The sequence below is a fragment of the Megalobrama amblycephala genome, linkage group LG16 (genome assembly GCF_018812025.1).
Source record: "Megalobrama amblycephala isolate DHTTF-2021 linkage group LG16, ASM1881202v1, whole genome shotgun sequence".
Classification (NCBI taxonomy): domain Eukaryota; kingdom Metazoa; phylum Chordata; class Actinopteri; order Cypriniformes; family Xenocyprididae; genus Megalobrama; species Megalobrama amblycephala.
The window spans coordinates 37,742,007-37,758,510 of NC_063059.1; the positions used below are offsets into that span (position 1 = coordinate 37,742,007).

A 16,504-nucleotide genomic window follows, 5' to 3' on the forward strand; every position below is an offset into this window, starting at 1 on the left:
GAGGCTTAAGCCTAGTCCCAGACTTAAACTTATGTTTGAGCTGTTTTAACTGAAAACAACTTGCACTGACAATATATCAGTGCCACTGTTTTGTCTTAAGATGCACACCAGTAATATTTTTTTTTTCTAAGGCACATTTATAAAAGCTACTTAAATGTCCTGACTGAACAAACACCTAATCCTGGCTTAATCTAAGACCTTTCTGTGAAACCAGGCCAAGAAATAAAAGAAATATTCAAATTTTTACGAGCATTTTTTAAACGAATGTCTTATCACTGCAAAAAAAAAAAAAGAATAAAAAAATAAAAAAATTATGTAATTTTAACTGTAGAATATTGTAAAAAAACGTGTTAAGTTCCCTGTGGACAAACTGTAAAAGATCTAACTGGAAATTTCATGTAATTTTACAGTACAATACTGAACAGTTTTTAGAAGTAAAAAAAAAAAAAAAAAAAAAAAAAAAAAACGAACAAGTCAACTTACAGACCTTATGTAGCCCCGCCCCTTTTCAGCGCTGCGCTCGCTGTGTTGTCTTCCGGTTTGTATTTCCACAGCATGAAGATAAGATCTTACGGATTTATAAATGAACTGCATTTTAAAAACTTCCTGGTCTACTGACATTTGTTATGACATCTGCTTCAAACATTACAATACTCATGATAACTTTCTTTAATTCTACAATAAGTAAATACACCAGCTAATTTCTCTTCGACAGCGATACCACAGAAATATACAGAGCTACCGCAAAAGCAGAAGTTTAAACACAAAATTTCTAAAGATGGCTGCAGGCTTGTTTTTCTGGTGCAAAAGGTCTATAATTTACAGTGAAAACTGTAATCTGACATTCCCAGAATGTCATTCCCATTCCCAGCATGAAACTTCTCATTTGAAGGTATTTCGTTTAAATAATTATTGTTTAATAGTTTTGTCAGTTATTTGGGTTTTCTGTTACTACTGTTGTCTAATGAACGTTTATTGCATTATTTTAGAGTCATGTGTGTTACCTTGATGGTGTTTTGTGTTTGTGTGAATGACTCTGTTCACCTTCTGTATACTAGTATATGCTTCAGCTTGTGGAAAACTTATTTGATGAACTTTGATTATTTTACTACCTGCATTATTATGGTGGTTGTTAATATGTGTTAAAGGTACAAAACAGATTTTAATAGCAGTGTGCCTTGTTGGATTTATTGGTTTAAAATTTCTTGTTTACAGGTTGTTCTGTAAATATGTCTTCTTTTTACTGATTTTTTTTTTAATAGAATTATTTCTGGCAACCACAGCTGCCAAGTTTTTTTTTTTTTTTTTTTCGTTGTTGTAAAAACACAGGATTTTTTTCTTTTTGCAGAGATCAAATGGTTGACTACAGGACCATATGCTAGCATTGAGCTCTGTCCTCAACACAGGGATCACTGACAGTGTAACATCAAACAGGAAAACAGCCCTTCAGCGTGTGGAGACATCAGGGCAGATGAACTGATGTTTTGATCAGTCATTTAGCAAATATGAGGAACTAATGAACCATAGCATAAGTAATAAAGTCAATGCTGTTTCTTCCAGAGCAGAGAAAAGATATTTACCTTTGAAATGGCAGTAAAAGCTGATAAAAATATTTAGCGGTGGACTTCAGCTATTAAAAGTGTCCTCGATCTTACAAAAAAAAAAAAAAAACAGGAAATGTTTGTTCTTTTAATCCATCATGCTGCTGATTACCATTTTGACTCATCCCTCAGTTTACAAAAACAAGGAAAAAACATGTTAACAGTAAAGCATGTGTAGCCTGATGTTGTCCTGTCCCACAGATTTCCATTTAAAGAACATTATTGTAAACAATTTTTATTTGTTTCTATAAAGTGAGAGGACAAGTAAAATAGATGATGTAAGTGACATATGTGGTAATCAACACCACGATGCTGATGTTCAGATTATAAATCATCTGGATGAGTTACGTTTGGGTTTTTTTTTTTTTTAGGGCAACTGTAAAAACAACAAAAACAAAATAAATAACATGGTGGTCAGAATTATTGGCACCCTTGGTAAATATGATGAAAGATGACTAAAAATAAATCTGCATTGTTAATCCTTTTGATCTTTAATTCAAAAGTTTTTTTTCTCCAAAACACGTTGGCCACAATTATTGGCACCCTTTTATTCAATACATTTTGCAACCTCCTTTTGCCAAGATAACAGCTCTGAGTCTTCACCTATAATGCCTGATGAGTTTGGAGAACACCTGACAAGAGATCAGAGACAATTCCTTCATGCAGAATCTCTCCAGATCCTTCAGATTCCAGCTCCATGTTGGTGCTTCTTCTCTTCAGTTCACTCCACTCATTTTCTTTAGGGTTCAGGTCAGGGGACTCGGATGGTCATGGCAGAAGCTTCATTTTGTGCTCAGAGACACATTTTTGTGTTGGTTTTGTTGTTTGTTTTGGATCATTGTCACGATAGAAGATCCAACCGTGGCCCATTATTGGATTTCTAGCAGAAGCGGTCAGGTTTTGTTTTTTTATATGTTGGTATTTGATAGAATCCATGATACCATGTATCTGAACAAGATGTCCAGGACCTCCAGCAGAAAAATAGGCCCACAACATTAAAGATCCAGCAGTATATTTAACCGTGGACATGGGGTACTTTTTATCCATGTGTGCACCAAACCCATCTGGTGGGTTTGCTGCCAAAAAGCTCTTTTTTTAGTTTCATCTGACCATAGAAGCCGGTCCCATCTTTAGTTGATTGGAACTTCTTAATTATTGCCCTAATAGTGGAAATCGGGATTTTCAATGCTTTAGCTATTTTCTTACAGCCACTTTCTATTTTGTGAAGTTCAACAAACTATATTATTTGGTTTTACTCATTGTAATGAATGATTAAGGGAATTTGGCCTTTGTGTTTCCTTATATTTATACTCCTTTGGATCAGGAGATCATGGCTGGACAATTTAATGTTAATAATCACCGTAGTGTGGCCAAAAAAAAGAAAATATTTTACTCATAAAAAATTCTAGGGGTGCCAAAAATGGTGGCCAACGTGTTTTGGAGAAAAACATTTCATGTGATTTTCACCCCACTTTCTTTTCTTTTCCTTCAATGAAAAAATAGATTTTTGCAAATTATCAAATAGATAAACATTATTGGATAAACATGCCAATAACAGAATGAATCTGTCAAAATAGACGTGTTAAGGGCATAAAAAAAAAGTATTAGCATTAAACATTTAGCCTACATCATGGGTAAGGTTTGATTTAAAAAAAAAAAAAAATAAATTCTGACCTCTTTAAGTGTATATAGCGAAAAAAATAACACACATAAGATCAGAATGAGTCTGCAGTCAAATTACATAAGTGTTAAGAGAATAAAAAAGTTTTAGTATTAAACAATTGGATGCATTTTAAGAAATATTGTTTTGCACTATGGTAAAATCAGTGTATTGACTTCTTTATTGAACCCAAACTACATAACTGAGTATATTTGCAGGATGCATACTGCGCAAATGTTGTATATGAAGATAATACCTGCTAAATGAAGTCAGCATGCACTATAGAACCAAACCAGCTGCATGGACAACTGTATTCCAGGAACATCAACTGTGAACCACCATCTCTTTCTTGAGTCCTAATTTTATTGGGCTACCAAAGACAAGATATTTTAACATAGTATAACATGCGAGGTTTATATAGCTTGTTTCACATACTAAAGAAAAAAAGTAGGCAGTACAATTATGTTGCCCAGTATGCAGTTCTGCTAGAATCCTATTCCGAACATCGGTTTGACTTACACTATTTTTTTTTTTTTAATAGATTGCCGCAAAAGGTGTTTTCTGTCATGTTACAGAAATCGCTCGCTAAAAAATGTTGAGTTGTTTCAACCCGTGTTTGGGTCAACTATACAAACTCAACCATTGGTTTGCATGTCAAAATAATCAACACAAAATCATATTTTGTGTATGGAGTATGAAAAGCGCAATAAAATAGCCATTAAGCGTGGCCTAAAATCAGCGGTTGAACCAAAGTAAAAGACAATTTCACCTTACCAAATCTCTGGTTCCTTCGAGGAAAGAGAGCAGACGGTCCAGAATATCCTGGTTGCTCGACCAAAATGATTCCAGCCGATTCCGATCAATCACCATTTGGTGATGCTGTATCATGAAAGACTCGGTCCACAGGTACAAGGCCATCGCTGCGATAGATCAGCAGAAATAAGGCCTCATCTCTCCGATCTACATTTGTCATTGCTTCCGTCAACGAGGTGTACGCATTTCATACACGGATTTGAGTCGGACTGGCTGAACAATGAAAACGTTATTTAAAACTCTGCAATGCATGGATTGCATTGCAATGTTCAAAAGTGGAAAAATCCCAACCATTTCACTAAACTGAATTAGAGCAACTGTGAAACTTCAGTCAACCTGGCATGAAGCCATTACCTTTCCATGTGTATGTGGCTGAGTGAAGTTCAGGGCCCTGGAATCAGCTACCAACTACTGTCCTGGAATCAATGACCGTTTACCTTCCCAGCACTGGAGTTCTTCATAGAACCGCAAAGTAGAAGGAGATCCGAAATCCAGCACCTCCACTGAGAGTCCACTGGAGAATATTGATGATTTCATTCCATTCAAACGCAGAACTCTCAAAACCTATTCACCGACGCGTAATTTCATATGCTCCATCATTAGTTTGAACAGAGCTCTTCTGGACTGTTTGATGAGTTTATGAACATTAGATTATGTGAAGAATTTCTGATATGTTTGCCTTATTTAACAACTGATTCAAATCACCAAAAGCTCCATGAACTGATGTTAGACAAGACAGACATACAAACTCTGAGATGCTGTTGGATTAGAAATAAGAGCCACTGGTTTATGCGATTGTTTAACGAAGCTTGAACAAAGGTTTATTTTTACTAACCAAGCTGTTTTTAAACTATAGCTTAATATCTGTAGAAAATTTAATATCATCTGCTTAACTTCTTAGAAGACCACACACCAGACCAGTGAAAAACCACTGGGTAACTTTACCACTGTTGGGCAGCAGCATTCCTACAAGTATCAAAGCTATTAGTTAAACTACATTTCTCAGTAGCAGGGTAGTAGTGTACCAATCTGAGATCATGTAGCTTTTCAATACTGAAGGCCTCTTAACAATTAAAGGGTTAGTTCACCAAAAAATGATAATTATCCCATGATTTACTCACCCTCAAGCCATCCTAGGTGTATAGGACTTTCTTCTTTCAGCCAAACACAATCAGAGTTACATTAAAAAAATATCATGGCTCTTCCCAGCTTTATAATGGGAGTGAATAGTAACCGCAATTATGAAGCCCAAAAAAGCACCTCCATCCATCATAAAAGTAATCCATACGGCTCCAGGAGGTTAATAAAGGCCTTCTGACGCAAAGCGATGGGTTTGTGTAAGAAAAATATCCATATTTATAACTTCATAGACTAGGATCACTTAACTCTTTAAATCATGACACTACAGGCAAAACCATTGTTTTTTTTTTCTTCAACTATTTTGCTTCCATAATGTCTTCTTTCAGACTAGTGGAAAGAAAACATCCAAACTACACATTTAAGTGTTTATCTATTAGTGTCTGTAGATTTTAATTACAATGCATATCTTTAAAGGCCGTTTTCTCAAAATGAGTTTTTCCTCCTGCACCAAGCCAGAAATCTCCACTTCAGCAGCACAGTTTTATTCCTATCTCTATTCTGAAGATTTTACAGTCCCAGAATGTCATTGGCTTGATTAACAGAACATTTTATTGACTGCAGACATAATAGCCCTATTATGTCATATGAACTTTTTTTCTTCTCTTTAACTCCAAATGTCATGGCAGGTTTTAGATTTTGAACTCAAGTTTCCAAAACTTTAACTATAAGAAATCCATCGACTTGACTATTTGTGAGTTGAAACAAAGACTATCTTCAAGTTGAGTTTATTCTTGTTTAGTTGAGTCTAATTAGGACTAGCAAAATCCATTTGTGAACTAATAATTCTTGTAGGTCCGTTCAATGAATCTGTCAGACCAGTCAGTTTGCGAATCGGTCAAACAACTCGCTCACTCACTGACTGACTGAAATGGTCAGAGTGATTCAGGGGTTAAAGTGATAGTTTACCCAAAAATGAAAATTATCATTTACTCATTCCAAGTTGTTCCAAACCTGTATGAATTTCTTTGTTCGGCTGTTCACAAAGATATTTGGAAGAATGTTTGTAACAAAGCAGATCTCTTGCACCCCCATTGACTACCATCGTAGGGGGAAAAAATACTATGGTAGTCAATGGATCTGCTTGGTTACAAACATTTCTTCCAAATATCTTCCTTTGTGTACAGCAGAACAAAGACATTTATACAGGTTTGGAACAACTTGAGGGTAAGTAAATGATGAAAATTTTCATTTTTGGGTGAAATGGTGACAAGACATTTCAGAGAACTGGATGATGTGCAAAAATAACTCCAAACCTACAAATGCATTCAAATATTTGCCAATAACGAAGTTCATTAGGTTCAACACGGTGTACAAGCTTCTAATGTTACTCGCTACAGGTTACGTTTTAAATTTGTACCTTTTTCAGAGTTGTTTTTCCCTGTACGCTTTCCATTTTCCTAGTTTCCCGAAGACTCTCATACAGACAAGTTGATTTTTGTCTGAATACACCCACTAAAACAAATGATAGCTTTTAATGTTTCACACATCACTAACAAAAACTCCTGAAATAGCTTCAGTGCAGCACATTTAGTCATGTAGCTTGTAGTGAAGTTAGATACATTTTCAAATGATAAAAAAATCTATTTAAAATGATACTATTATACACTTCTTGTAGGTTTCCACCTATACATTGATTACAGTTACTATTTCAAACATCTTTTTCTACACACAAACTTCTTAATCTAAGGTAAACAAAAATATATGAAATATGATGGTATATCATATTAAGATGACTGCCTATGATTGATTCTCCTTGCGTTCCCTGAACCCACCTGTTGTCCTCTTTTGGTTTTCCCAGCAATTGTTCTTCTGCCTTCTGTCTAAATCCACCAGTGATGCACCAAAAGTCTGGTTTCCCTTTAAAGTGATTCCTAAACCCCTGGTTCCTGGCCACCTCTGAGCTTCAGTGTGTTATGGAGTGCAATCATGTGAGGTGCCAGTGAACATCATATGTAGATATAGCATAGAACAGTAAACTATTTTAACAGTTTCTATTGGTCTTCAGCCACCTTAACAGAAGCACTCAATGTACCGAATTGTGCTGTGCATCATGTATATTCTTTACAAAGAAATGCTATAAAATTCCAGTTTATTTATTTATAAGGCACTTCTGATAGAGCCCCACTTTGTGCGTGTTCCATTTTATATAGCAACTGAACAATGGAAATGAAAACATGCAGAAAATATTTATGCCAACTGTACAAGAATGATAGTCGGATGAATTACTGTAATACTTTTTTGTCAAGAAATGATGTCAAGGTCACAAAAAATAAGTCATGACTGAGAAAAAACATTAATTATGCATAGTCTCTCTGTGCTGTGCTACTGTATTGCTCGTTGACGCCGTCCTTTTCTCGCAAACATTTTGGGTCAAATCATAAGTCGGAAAATTATATTTACTAATAAAGGGCTGAGATTTTGATCGAGTATCATCTTCTGGTGCATGTTTAAGCAGCAATCCATGTAACAAAACATTTGTAATCCACAGAGTATGACGTTGGTACACGTACAGAAAGTTACCGTACCGCTACACCCCAAACAGTTTGGTGCATGTGTGTATCAAAAGAATACAGTTTTAATTACTGCAAGTGCACATTTTCTCTGTGTGCCGAACGGAATCTCAAACCCCCCCTAGGACGGGTCAATATTGTTTATATCGATATACTTTGAAACACATCTGAAAAATAAAGGACACACTGTGAGCTGTTGCCGGATAAGTGCACAATCCAAGTTGTCTTAAATGAGATGTGCTTTATATTACATGCTTCAAACTAAATCAAACCTGTGCTTGCCCTACTGTTCAAATGCATGTTTTTTAATGTGTTTGAGACGCAATTTCCTCAACTTTCATCTTACAGTTGTATACTTACCTGTAAATTCACGCAAGTATTTCCATTTCGCGTAAAGGATTATTTTGACAGCGAGCGAGTCTAAGTTTATCTTCACAGACGAGTGCCACATGCACATCAAATAGACAGCAGATTTGAAACATTTCGCACGCAAAAGTCAAAGCACTTCAAATCTCTTCCTCCAATTACAACAGCACCATAAATGGCAGTGTACGTCGCAGTCGGTTGCAGCAATATTGACAGCCTTTTTTTTTTTTTTTTTTTAAGAACAGACATGGTTTGTTCAGTAAACCACTGTTATATATATATATATATATATATATATATATATATATATATATATATAGACAACATAACACAATAACAGGTAATTTCCTAGAGGTTCTGACAAAATGTTAATTACCGCAGTCTTTTAAAATGTTTAGTTCATTTTAGTTTAGTGATTGTAAATTAATTGCCTAAATTATTACATTATTTGCTAACTGCATTCTTTAAATTGTAATGTTGACATGCATCCTCTGTAAAGCTGCTCTGAAATGATATGTATCGTGAAAAACGTTATACAAATAAATGTGAACTGAATTGAATTCATTTGAATGAATATTTATGTAAAAAAATATTTAAATCATGGAGCACCTCACATGACATGCAGGAGGAAAAAAAGTAAATCGTGCCCACAATTTACTATTTTGTTCCCTCGATTTGCAATATGTGCATGATTTACTAATTCATTCTCTCGATTTATAAATCACGAGCATGATTTAGCAAATCAAGTGAATGAATTAGGAAATCATGCACATGATTTATAAATTGAGGGAACAATTAGTAAATCGTGCACATGATTTAACTTACTGTTTTTTTTCCTGCATGTCATGTGCTCCATGTTAAATGAATGATTCAAGGACAAATAATTTTTTTTAACAGTCACTTGTCGCCACCTACAGGTGTAACAATACAATCTTTATTTGAAGTGTCAAGTTTCTTTCAAAAAGTGATTTCCTTTATGTTGATAGAAATACGCTACCATAGACATCAGTGTTTATATCTGAAATATAATCTTTATCCAGTGCTTCTGTGATAATTTGAATGATTGCAACACAAATAATGATACTGTGTGGTAAAGCGGTTTCATACCTATATGTAACAACTGCAAACGCAGATTTGAATCGCTGTGATCTTCCTTTCCAAAGGTTTAATAGAAATAGCCGAATCATTATTTAGTAATAAGATCTGTGGGAGTTTGAATCAAGATTGCAATCTCCTAACGATTAATCGTGCAGCTCTAACTCCTAGTATGAAGAAGGGTTGCCCCCGATTTTCCTAGTCGACTGTTAGTCATTCATTTAAGCTAATCAATTAGTTGATTAGTCGGGTATAAAGCTTGCCGCACCAACATCGGCAATGAACTTCTCTGAGATCAGAAAGCAAACTAAATTAATAACCTATAATAACAGCCTTCTCTTAAAAAAAAAAAATAATACATTTTTCAAAATGTAGGACATAAATATAAATTATAAACACGAATTTACAGAGCAAACTGAAACACGTAAAAGAGAAATATCAGGTGGACGGACAATCAGCCAATGAAAACTCAGGTCATAACACAAAATATTTCACGTAAAAGGTTTACACTAACGTTAGAGCGAGCGGCCATGTGTGGCTAACGTTAGACTATTACATACATGTTTTAAAAGATAAGTCCTGTATAAGGATCATTTAATGAACGTTTGCTTCCACACTTTCTGGATTACCGCATGGACCAGAGCAGTGTCTGTCACGGCGTGACTTCGCCAATTCCTGTGGAGTTTTATATATGCGACTAACTAACTAATTAAAATGTAGTCCACCAAGCCTCTTCTTGTCGACTAACATTTAGTAGATTATTAGGGGGCAGCCCTATTATCAAGTCTTCAAAAGTTTCTTAAAAAGCAACCTGGTCCATCTAAAAACACATATGACAGATTTAGAGGAGTGTTTGCAACATGTCAACCATTATTGATTTGCTCAATACGGAAACAAATTTATGCAAAATCAGCTCTAGTATATAACAGTAGTGGGACACTGACCGTGTTTTGACAAAAACTGTCATTGAAAGCGATGTTGCTGAAACACGGAAAAAAAACTAGACAGTCATGACACTAACCTTGCTTTATTTTGTGCTCTATGGCTCTTCATTTGCCAGAAATGATGGCAATCATGCACCAGTAAACCGTCAGTGCAAAGCAAAGAACACACAAACACTGTTTGCCTCCCATATGCCAAAGGCGTGACAAAACGAGAGCAGAAAAGTTGAACGAGACACCTAACACCCTTGAGGAGTTCTGTAGGAAACCCCTCGTATTTTACCTGTGATACCGATGGTAGTGCAGCTCCATCTTCCTGTTTTCCTTCAGGTCCTTCTGTTACTGGCACAGCCAGCTTGGCCACAGCACTTCTCCACTCTAAAGATCAAATTAAAGTCATTTTAAAAACAAAATTTCACCTACATTGTCCTTTGACATTAGGCAATAAAACATGTACTAGAAGCAGTACATGTAAAGAAAGGTCATGTTTACCTGATTTGAGCGTTTCAGAGTCAAGCATGCCTCCTTCTTGAAGACTGAGAATATCATCGGGTTTCACTTTTTCCCAGGGGACATAAGTGACGCCCCGCTCCACATCCCAGTACTTCTTCAAGTCCGTCTTTATGCCCTTATTCAATGCCCATGCGATCTGATCAAGGACAACAAGTCAAACAACTGCCCACTCGTAGATTCAAAACAAGCATGTGGTGCTACTACACATGCAAACATCAAATCTGGGACAATCAATAAAGTAACGCAAGTAATCCAAAAACAAACACAAAGAATATTGCATGGGTGACATTTAAAGAATGGATGTGTGCTTTTGGAAGTGTATTCATAGGAAATCATTAGAAAAATTATCTTCTTACCCAATAAATTATTTACTTGAGAAGAAAGAGTGCAGTGATGTGAGACATAAAACTAGCTAAGCTATGCAGGTCAATTATACAAATCAGTGCCATTATACAAATATGTTGAATGCCAGAATGAAGTATTCATAATTACGTGTTATTTCCTAATCTAACTTTTGTTTAAAGGAGGACCTATTAGGCTTTTTTCCATGTTTATCTTTCTTTAGTGTGTAATGTTGCTGTTTGAGCATGAAAAAGCTCTGCAAAATTACAAAGTCCCTCCAGTGGGAGTTACTCTCTATATCAGTGTCACTGTTTCTGAACTCCCTGAAACGCCTCCATTGTAGTCTTGAGTTTTCTTCCGGGAACAAACATGTCACATTATTCCTGATTTAAATAATTCTCGCCCAAGGCATATGCAGAATAAAGGGATGGGGCCTGGTTGAGTTAGTTAGTAGTGTGTTGAAACCAGAGATGTTCACGAGTCTTTTATCTGGAGTCCGAGTCAAGTCTGAAGTCTTCAAGCTGGAGTCCGAGTCAAGTCTGGAGTCGTTTGTCACGAGTCTGAGTCGAGTCTCGAGTCATTCAAAAAAAAAAAAAAAAAAAAAAAAAAAATTCTCATAATCAAAATCAATCTTTCTATAATCTGTTTTATTTAAAATTAAGGTCCTATGATGTAAGGGATAATGTACATCCAGTTTGTTGCTTTATAATCCATTACAATGTACAAAATAATTGTTCTGACAACGAGTAGTCATTTTCAATACAGTTGCTAAACGGATACAAGATGGCGCCAGTGAGTCACGGTTTGTTATACAGCAGATTGTTACACAGCTTCGTTGTTATTGACAACAGTCATTATCAGAAAATATCAAACCTCGGAATGTTTCAGAATGTCAGTTGAAAACTCTACACATGCTGAATGTGATACATTAAAATATGAGCTTTAAGTAATAAATGGATTAACATCTCTTTCTATCTCTCTCTCTCTCTTCTTATGGACACACATTAAGAAATAGAAAAGCTGCAAATAATACGAAGATTTGATAAAACGTAGGTTTAAAGGCTAGATTTTTTTTATTAATATTTTACCAGGCTGGCAATTCAAAAGAGCCATGCAGCTACACCACAGAGTAACGTTAGCTAGTTTTGTGAGTTAATGTGACTAACCTTTGTGGATGCGATGTCTCATAAAATTTGATGATGTTGTTCCGGTGTCTTTAATTGTTTTCCCACATTCTGTGCGTCTAGCTGATCTGACGTGATAATAAACCCAAACAAAAATACGGCACGGTGGCTCCCGTCATGTTGCATGGGACTCTTATTATGACATTTCGGAGTTTATGCGCACAGACATACGTAATCAAATTCTATGACAAGAGTCCAATCTACCACGACACGCAAGGAAATATATGTGACGCAGATATTATAAAACCATTTAAACACAACACAAATTCTTTATTTATTATATCAGTATTTATGGGTAAAAGACTTGAGTCGTTTTTAAAATATTCCGAGTCTTTTGTGCAGAGTCGAGTCAAGTCTGAAGTCATTTCAGGTCGAGTCCGAGTCCGAGTCTGGAGTCTGTTAAAATGCGACTCGAGTGCGACTCGAGTCCGAGTCTCTAACTCGAGTGCCCATCTCTGGTTGAAACTCGCGGTTATGGAAAGGGGCGGGACATTTCCCAAACACACTGGAAGCGGTTGACCAATCACAACAAACTGATCCAGCCGACCAATCAGAGCACACTGTGCTTTTCAGAAGGAGGAGCTTCATAGAGAAACTAAACAGAGCGTTACTGACAGACTGGGAAGAGAGGAGCTGCAACAATGTCAAATATGGGAAAAATAATGTGTTTTGTAAACATTCAAGCATGAAAACTATTCTAGTAGAGCCCAAAAACAAAACCAAGACTTTGTAAAAGGGAATAATATGGACTCTTTTAAAAAAAAACTATAAATATTGTTGGTTCTGTGATGACCTGCTTGTTATGTTCCTGGTTTGGATGAAAGCGGGTGCTAAATGTATTCAAGAGAGTCATATAATAAGTAATAACAACCCTGAGCAGGCATCTTAACCCAAAAACACTGTTGACAGGAAGAAAAGGTTGGTCACGATACCTTAATGGTTTTCTGGTTGACTTTAACAGCCCCTCTGCTGAGTTTGTTCAGGGCTGTGTAGGCATCCTGTCGGTGCACCATGACGATGTAGGCACAACCTCTGGGAGGAATCATCTACACAGGACCAAAGACAGTATATTTAATAAAAACATGTTAAATAGTATGCTAAAAAAAGTAACCACAAATAAGCAATGGAATTCATTAAAAAAAAAAAAAAAAATCAATTCACATTCACATTCCTGTAAGCCAGATTTCCATTGCGGAGGAAATGCAAATTTTACCTGCAGGCTTTACATACAGACTAATCCGAAATCTAGTAAGCAGCCTTGCTGTCTAAACAGACAACTGCACCCTAACTGCAATGGAACCTTATGAGAGACCTATTTTAATGTGCTGCATAACACAAGAATGAACCTCACTGGTTCTTGCTGAAGCTCAAAAGTGCTGCGTAACATGATAATGAACCTCAATGGTTCTCACACGCAAACATTGAGTTGATGAATGTTTATAAAAGCCTAAATTCAATCTGTTCATCAAGTGATCGTGTCTCTTCAGAAAATTTTAACTAAACCGCTCAATTCATATGGATTAGTCTTACAATCTCTTTATGAACTTTTTGAAGCTTTAAAGTGGTAGTTGTGTAGCTGTCAATGGAGAATAGATATCATTCAAATATGCTGATTTGATACTGAAGAAATAGTTCTCATCATCAATATTGAAAACAGTTGTGCTGCTTCATATTTTTGTAGAATTCCTTGATGAATAGAAATTATTTTTAACATTATAACATGCATTTACTGTCACTTTTGATCAATTTGATAAATCTCTGCTGTATAAAAGTATTCAATTCTTTAAAAATAAAAAGCTTACTGAGCCCAAACCATAAAAATATGGACGCAGTGTCCGTGACGTCACCCGTAGAGTTCTGAACAGCAGTTTTGAAGCGAAAATGAGGCCGCTGCCATCTTAGCAGCGCGTCACCGCATGTCACTCCCTGATAACTGAAAATGGGACGTAGTTGGAACTGACGTGCCACTGCCATGGTTACTGAAACCTAACTCGACGTGATCATGCTAGCAGGCAAAGGAGCTATCTATCTATCTTAGATACTAACTAAAATAATAATATTGCAATGATATAACATCTTTATTAGTTAATAAAGATAAATTATATCATTAAAAAGTTCTAAAGGTTTACTGTCAATCTACGGTGTCTTTTTTACGATTTGCTCCAGCACCAGTAATTGTAATTTGTGTCGGGTTTGCACATGACAACACGAAAAATCAAACAGGACTTCATACCTTTATAATGAAATAGTGATCGCGAAATAAATCCAATCCGTTGCCCTTGTGTAAAATATCCATGAGTGTCCATTGAAAAACAAACAACAGCACTTTTTGCCCACAAAAGCATTAAATCCATATAATACGGATATGTTATCCATTGTTTGCATCACATTTCTTCTGAACGATCTGCTCTCCATCATCGTTCTTCAAGAAATTATGCAATCTGAGCAGCGTTTATGTTGTATATGATGATATATATCTCACAAACAAATGAGTGCGCGTCCAAAGTATAATTTTTCAAAATGCAGCAATTTTAGTTATAATACCCAAGCAGTGCTGTCGGAGTTTGTGGTGTCTTGAGAAGCATAATCTCCAGCCATATTCACAGTAAATCTCAGGAACAAAACTCTCTCGAGTCTCGATCATTAACGCAGCAAGCCATATTATTTTATAATTGTATATATTATTATTTTATAATTGCATAAAATAATCCAGAAAAAAAGCACAAACACGGCAGAGATGCCAAATTCAGACGGCAGCGCAATTCACCTGTCACTCAAGTGGCCACGCCCTTAATTATGCAGAACTTTAAGGCTTAATATAATTTAAACAGATGAGTTATAAAAAAATTCACCCCCCTCACAGTTGTCATGAAGGGCAAAATTAGCAGTATAGACCAAAACCACAATTTGTACCAAGCTTTAAACATGTTATTTTCTGCTGTAAAATTGGCCAATTTAACATGGGACTCAATGAGATTCTGCTCTCTTTTGGAGCCTGTCCCTAGCGGCCAGTCGATGAATTGCAGTTTAAGTCACTTCCGTATTGGCTTCACGGGAAACTGGGGGAGGTTGCCACTCGGCCCAAACTTTTGAACGGTAGTGTACATTGATTGATCTATACATACATTGATGGACTCGATCTGTCCGAACTCCTCCATCAGACTCATGATGTCCTGCTGTTGAGTCTTTTTGTCCAGCTGTCCGATCCATAATGTAGTACTGCACACTGCAACAAACAAACACACTCCTGAACAACATAGATCCATAACAATAAGTTGACAATTAACATTTACAATCAGTGCTAAAAAGATAGCTATTAACCTATATTCTATTTTATGTTGTAGTAAGACTTCACTGTAGCAAGAAACAACTGTAACATATGCTGGCGTTCTCACCACTGAGAGTTTCTTTCTTGATTGGTGGAAGTCCTTTCTGTCGGCGCTCTCGCTCTTTCTCCCGGTCTCTCCTCTCCTCCGAGCGCTGCCGCGGTGAGCGTCCTCTGCGCTCTCTGGATCGGGAGCGTGTGCGATGATGCCTCGAGCGTTCTCGGCGGGAACGTGAACCGGACCGCGATCTGCGTGAGTGTGATGACGATCGTCTCCGTGGGGACCTGGAGAGAGACAACATATGAAATTATACTGACAAAACAATTAAATGCACACCTTGACAATAGTCGCCATTGACTAGTATGCACTTAAATATACCAAACGCATGCAACACAAATGAATTAATGAAGCATGTGAAATTGCATCATTAAAGAAATTTATATCATGCAGTTAGATGATCTTGGGAGTCAGGAGTTTATCACACTGAGCATCTAAAACGGCGCAAGCACCTATAACCCTTGTAGTCGGAAATTTCTATTCTAACCCTTTAACATGATTTTGCTTCTCTGTTTGCAATCAGATCATTTAAAGCTGCTAAACTCCGGGAAAGTTTTCAGTCCAATGATCTAGTAAGCAAATTCATTCAAACCATCAGTCCAAAACAGCTCTAATCTAAAGAAAACCAGGCTAATTACATGATGCGCAAACAAACTGAGTCTGTGTGCTGTCGACGCACTGATCGCACATTGTTTTTATGCACAAACATATTTCAGTACATTTATACATTCAAAGTCTTATTTCGTGATATGAAAAAGATTTCATAATTTTAAATATCAATTAAATTTCACAATTATCAATACTTCAGTTCAGCAAAAACCAATACTAGGTTAACTAATGTAAGTAAAAGGTCCTCAAAATAGTTAAAGAAGATAAGTTAATAGTCAAATTACAAACAAATCTGACAAATACAATAGAAAAATACAAATTAAATAAACAGTGCTTTAGGTTTTTCA

At 36.2% G+C, this 16,504-nt stretch overlaps 2 protein-coding genes across 3 annotated transcripts in view; one reads left to right on the forward strand and one right to left on the reverse strand.

Moving 5' to 3' along the window:
• Nucleotides 1–16,504, forward strand: part of LOC125248560 (NACHT, LRR and PYD domains-containing protein 12-like) — a 1,264,817-nt gene that overhangs the window by 301,305 nt on the left and 947,008 nt on the right. The window lies entirely within an intron of this gene.
• The window catches only part of scaf4b (SR-related CTD-associated factor 4b), a 39,346-nt gene that overhangs the window by 14,216 nt on the left and 8,626 nt on the right, over nucleotides 1–16,504 (reverse strand). For both annotated transcript variants that reach the window (XM_048160564.1, XM_048160563.1), the window contains 5 exons: nucleotides 15,561–15,775; nucleotides 15,291–15,391; nucleotides 13,098–13,211; nucleotides 10,619–10,775; nucleotides 10,410–10,504 (listed from right to left, as the gene is read on the reverse strand). In XM_048160564.1, the coding sequence (XP_048016521.1) occupies nucleotides 10,410–10,504; nucleotides 10,619–10,775; nucleotides 13,098–13,211; nucleotides 15,291–15,391; nucleotides 15,561–15,775 (682 nt within the window). The remainder of the gene's footprint in view (nucleotides 1–10,409; nucleotides 10,505–10,618; nucleotides 10,776–13,097; nucleotides 13,212–15,290; nucleotides 15,392–15,560; nucleotides 15,776–16,504) is intronic.